At 50.8% G+C, this 4,488-nt stretch overlaps 2 protein-coding genes across 2 annotated transcripts in view; one reads left to right on the forward strand and one right to left on the reverse strand.

Moving 5' to 3' along the window:
- The window catches only part of EMH_0053090 (uncharacterized protein), a gene marked incomplete at both ends in the record, with an annotated part of 1,356 nt that extends 781 nt beyond the window's left edge, over window positions 1-575 (reverse strand). The window contains one exon of the mRNA XM_013496949.1: window positions 1-575. Coding sequence (XP_013352403.1) covers window positions 1-575 — 575 coding nt within the window.
- Window positions 576-3,343: 2,768 nt separating this feature from the next.
- The window catches only part of EMH_0053100 (U5snrp Brr2 SFII RNA helicase (sec63 and the second part of the RNA), related), a gene marked incomplete at both ends in the record, with an annotated part of 2,717 nt that continues 1,572 nt past the window's right edge, over window positions 3,344-4,488 (forward strand). Inside the window, 2 exons of the mRNA XM_013496950.1 lie at window positions 3,344-3,607; window positions 3,932-4,259. Coding sequence (XP_013352404.1) covers window positions 3,344-3,607; window positions 3,932-4,259 — 592 coding nt within the window. The remainder of the gene's footprint in view (window positions 3,608-3,931; window positions 4,260-4,488) is intronic.

The following is a 4,488-nucleotide window of genomic DNA, read 5'->3' on the forward strand; positions in this document are numbered from 1 at the left end:
AGTACGCCCCCTGAATCGAAACCCACAGCACCGAGTATCTCAAGTCTCCGAGGAAGAGCTTCGCCCTTTTCATCTGGTGCAGATGGCATCACGTCTTCTAAGTCCACGGTCAGCCCCACCAAGGAGTCTGCTTGACCACCAGACAACGCCGAAGCCACTACACTCTGTAGTTGCGCAGGAACAACAGGGGGGGCGTACTCGTCCGTGTACGCCTGCGCAGCTGCCATGGCAATCGCATTTCTTTCGAGTTTCAGCTCTTCGGGGAGAGTATTTTCAAAATGCTCTAGCATGGGCAATCCCCACGAGTCGTACTTGGCCCGTGTTTCATCAAGGGGAGAAACGGATTTGCGAAACAAACGCCTTTTGATGAGTAACGTAAAGATAAGCAAAATCGCAACCGCTGATGCTGCGGGTAGAGCTAGCCTATTCTTTTGCAGAAGGGAACCCTCTCCATGCTCAGTGCGATAAGATTCGGCGGCATCTGAATGCTCCAGAGCAACTGGTTCCACATTTTCATCGGATATGCCGACGTTGGCTTCGGCTTCGCCATCGCCAGGCTCAACTTCGGTACCCATAGTGCTGTCGAGGGGTGGAAAGGACGCCGAAAGGCGACGTCATAAAGTAGAAAATATAACCCCAAACGGGTTTATTAAATTTATCCGGTAATTAAATAACTAAAAAATCCCCCAAGGTACTCAGCATGCAGCTCAACTCCCACAGGAGATCCTCGTGGAAGCCGGGGGGGATCAGCTCCGCCAACCCGTAGCGATATACTTTCGCACGGTGCTACACAGAGNCTCGTGGAAGCCGGGGGGGATCAGCTCCGCCAACCCGTAGCGATATACTTTCGCACGGTGCTACACAGAGGCCGTTAAGAGGCCCTCAGGACTAGAAAAATAGGCCCATTTAGCTAATGCAATGATTTATTTGCTTAATATGCTGAAGGTGGATGCCACAGGAATAGTGCGCAATGCTCTTCTGAATTCAGCGGGCTGGCGTATATCTAGCATCGATCAGAGTCGAGACACGACAGGCAAACGCGTACAGGTAAAGTGAAACTAAACAAGATTCTGAAAAGGGTCGTATTCGGCACACTTATAGTGCACGTCCATGGCTGGTTTCCCTCTGTGGTCGAATATCAGCAGCTAGTTTTATCATCCCTGCCAGCACTGCCAGTTTAAACTTGGTTGGCATATTTCTACTTCAGCGCAGGCTGGTTACTGCAGGCCTAGTTGGTTTGAAGAATTGCCTTCAGTGTTAATGTATGCACTAGTGTCTACACCCAAAGGGGGCCTTGGTATTCGTGCAGTATACAGTATCTGCCAACGGATCAAATGAACTACGGACTAGAATGGGAAAGCTATAGTTTGGTACCTCAATGTTGGATCTCCCTGACAGTGAGGACTAAAGCGTACAGTTCGGAGTCACTGAGGGTCCAAACAAGTAAATGTGGAAATGAGTTTGGGCCATTTAACAAATCGTCGGAACAAATCCTTTTCTTTCAAGTAATTAGAGTACATAGCGTCTTGATGAAACCCTTTATTGCGAGATGATAGGTGTAATGAGAGCCTCGCGGCTGTCAATGGACTAACGCGAGCTGCAATGGCGCCAAATACTTGGGTCATCAGCTTCATTTGCCCGCAGTATATCCATCGGTGTAGACTCAGAAAACTCCATCGTATGAGGGAACTTGGATTCCTACTTGGTCTCAAAGTTGGGCTTTTGTTCGTGTTTGTGTTGTCGTTGGGGGCACAAGAGGCAGAGCTGCCGATATTCGTTGGTGCACACACTGACAAGAGTGGGATGACGTTTCGAGGGCCCTATGATCCCTAGGGCGCCAAGTTCCTCTTAGGTAGCCTGTGGTAGGGGTGTTGCACACACCCATCGCCTGAAACAACGCATTTGCGCTGCCCTGCGTCAACGGACGCACCACCTTTTCCTGTTGCTGCTGCTCTTGCTTCTGCTTCTGCAAGCGTACCGCTGCTGCTGTTTCTGCTGCTGCTTCTGCTGCTGCTCATGTCCTTATTCAAGGACAGAAGAGAGCTCCAATGAAGCAAAAGAGTTGCGGTGAGACGTTCTACATGGCAGGTGACCTCAGTCCCCTGTCTCCAGCCATTTTGGGCGTTCAGCTAGGGTCCTGAGGTTTCGAGGGAGGAGCCATCCTGAAAGAAGTTGCAGTGCATCGCGCTGCATTTGGTGAGGCAAGTCAGCCTCACATGTGAACAGAAGGAAGTTTCCGCAAAGCTTTCTCTACTGCATGCTTTGCCTCTGTGGACACTTATGGAGCATTTGTACTTGCTTGCATGCAGCCTATCAAGGCTAGGTGAATGTTCCTGTGCTAGCTACAGGCAGACCATGCTATAGAAACTGTCTCGCCTTGCACGATCCTGTAACGCCTGTTCTCTGGCCTTTATCGGACCAGAGACGAGCCGCAATGAAGGCACAGACTCCTAGCAAGAGTTTCCCAAAAGCAGCTGAACTCCTTCCCCGGTCCCTCGGCATCCTGGGAGTTAAGCTCAGGGCCTGGGTGTTGCAGGGAAGAGGCAGTCAGAAATGGGGTTGCAGGGCACCCCGCTGCGGCTGGCAGTGCAGGCCAGCCCCACGCGTGCAAAGGAAGCTGCAAGCTTTGCCTCTGAACGAACTTGTAGAACGTTTGCAAGCGCTTACACACAGCATGCCCAAACCATCGAAAGGCTCCTGAGCTAACTCCGCGCTAACTCATGCTACAGATACACCCAGCTCCTACGAGCACCGTTTCGTGTTCCGGGCGCTATGCCTATGGATTTCCCCTGTCTACGTTTGATCTGAGCTAAATAACTGAGCTCTATACTTGCACGTAAAAATTTGTACACGTAGATTGGCCTGACTGGAGTATTTTTTACAATGGGCTCACTAAGGACTGCGTTACCAGACGGACCCTCCACGGCGCGACAGTTTNTGGAGTATTTTTTACAATGGGCTCACTAAGGACTGCGTTACCAGACGGACCCTCCACGGCGCGACAGTTTGGGGCTGGACCACGCGGCTGCTGCATGCGGAAACAGACCTTGCAGTTGGTCCTTCGGGAATTAGCAGATCAAGTTCAAGTGCGATGTTCATTTCCTCCCCTTCACTACGGGGAAAACGAGCTGATTCCTTATGCTTGACCAAAAATGTGCCAATAGCACATGCAAGGTACTTGGGGGCTGCTCGTGATTGCCTCCCTGTAGGTAACCCCTCCTCCCTGTTGCCCCTCCCTCTCTCATTTTACCAGACAGTTCGAAAGATAAGTTGTAATTCTGCGGGCCAGGGGCCGCTGTAACTTCCCCTTCATATTCGTGTACGGAAATCGGGATAAGCGAAGATGGCGGAGGCATTTGAGCGCTTCAAGCGCTTTGAATACAGACAAAACAGTAACCTTGTGTTACAACGCGACCCCTACCTGACGGGAGCCCCAGGTGGGGCTCACCAGGGGGAGCCCACAGGCGAGCCTGAGACCCTTGCCGGGAGGAAGCTGTACCCGATGGGTGACAAGGCAGAGCGTGGGCTAAAAAAGGAAGAAAAGGAGAAGATTGGAAAGAGAAGGAACAAGATGAAAGAGGGGGGACTCGCTAAAAGAAGCAAACTGGTAAAGAGCGGAACGATATTTGCCAGATGCAGCCCATGGCACTGTNGGGACTCGCTAAAAGAAGCAAACTGGTAAAGAGCGGAACGATATTTGCCAGATGCAGCCCATGGCACTGTCCTCGCGTTGGGGTTCTTTGCTGATATTCGTCTCTCGTTTGAGGACTTGTGCTCTGTCTTACTCTGCACATGGTGGACTGAAACATGTACTTTACTGATCCTGAATTTGGCTGTGTTGCATGACGGCTTGGGGGGGGATGGATGCTGCAGCTTTCTGCGTGGGCAGTGATGATGTTTGCGACAATTTGAGTTTTTGTTTTGTTTACAGGACATTAAGAAGGGCGCAACAGTGCTTGATGCAGACGTGACAGAGAACTTTTTCTACCGGCCGACCACTCGAATCACCAACCAGATCTACGAACAGATGCTCGTGCTTCTACAGCAGCAGTTGGGAGACCAGCCAGACGAAGTCCTTCGTGGCGCCGCCGATGAGGTGCTCCAGGTTTTAAAGGAGGACGGGCTAAAAGAGGGGGAGAGAAAGCGAGGTATAGAAGGAGTTCTGGGGCCCATTACCCAAGAAAGATTCACGAAACTCTTTCAGCTTTCCAAAAGTATCACGGACTTTATGGGCGCAGATCAAGACAGAGATGAAGGAGGTGAGCTTTCCTTCTGCTTTAGGCTATCTTCATGGCCCTCGATGCTATATTTTGCTTTGTTGGCGAATGCTGGACCTTGAAAGCACAAATTTCGAGCTTTCGTTTTGTTCTGGTTGCTGACTACTACTTCATCGCTGAGCTTAGGGGTTTCTCCCCGTCAGATATACACAACCTTCGTAGCATTGTTTTGGAGCGGAGTGTCAGCACTGCCGTTCTTTCTGGATTTCTT

Source organism: Eimeria mitis, genomic scaffold (genome assembly GCF_000499745.2).
Source record: "Eimeria mitis Houghton genomic scaffold, Emh_scaff2391, whole genome shotgun sequence".
Taxonomy (NCBI): Eukaryota; Apicomplexa; class Conoidasida; order Eucoccidiorida; family Eimeriidae; genus Eimeria; species Eimeria mitis.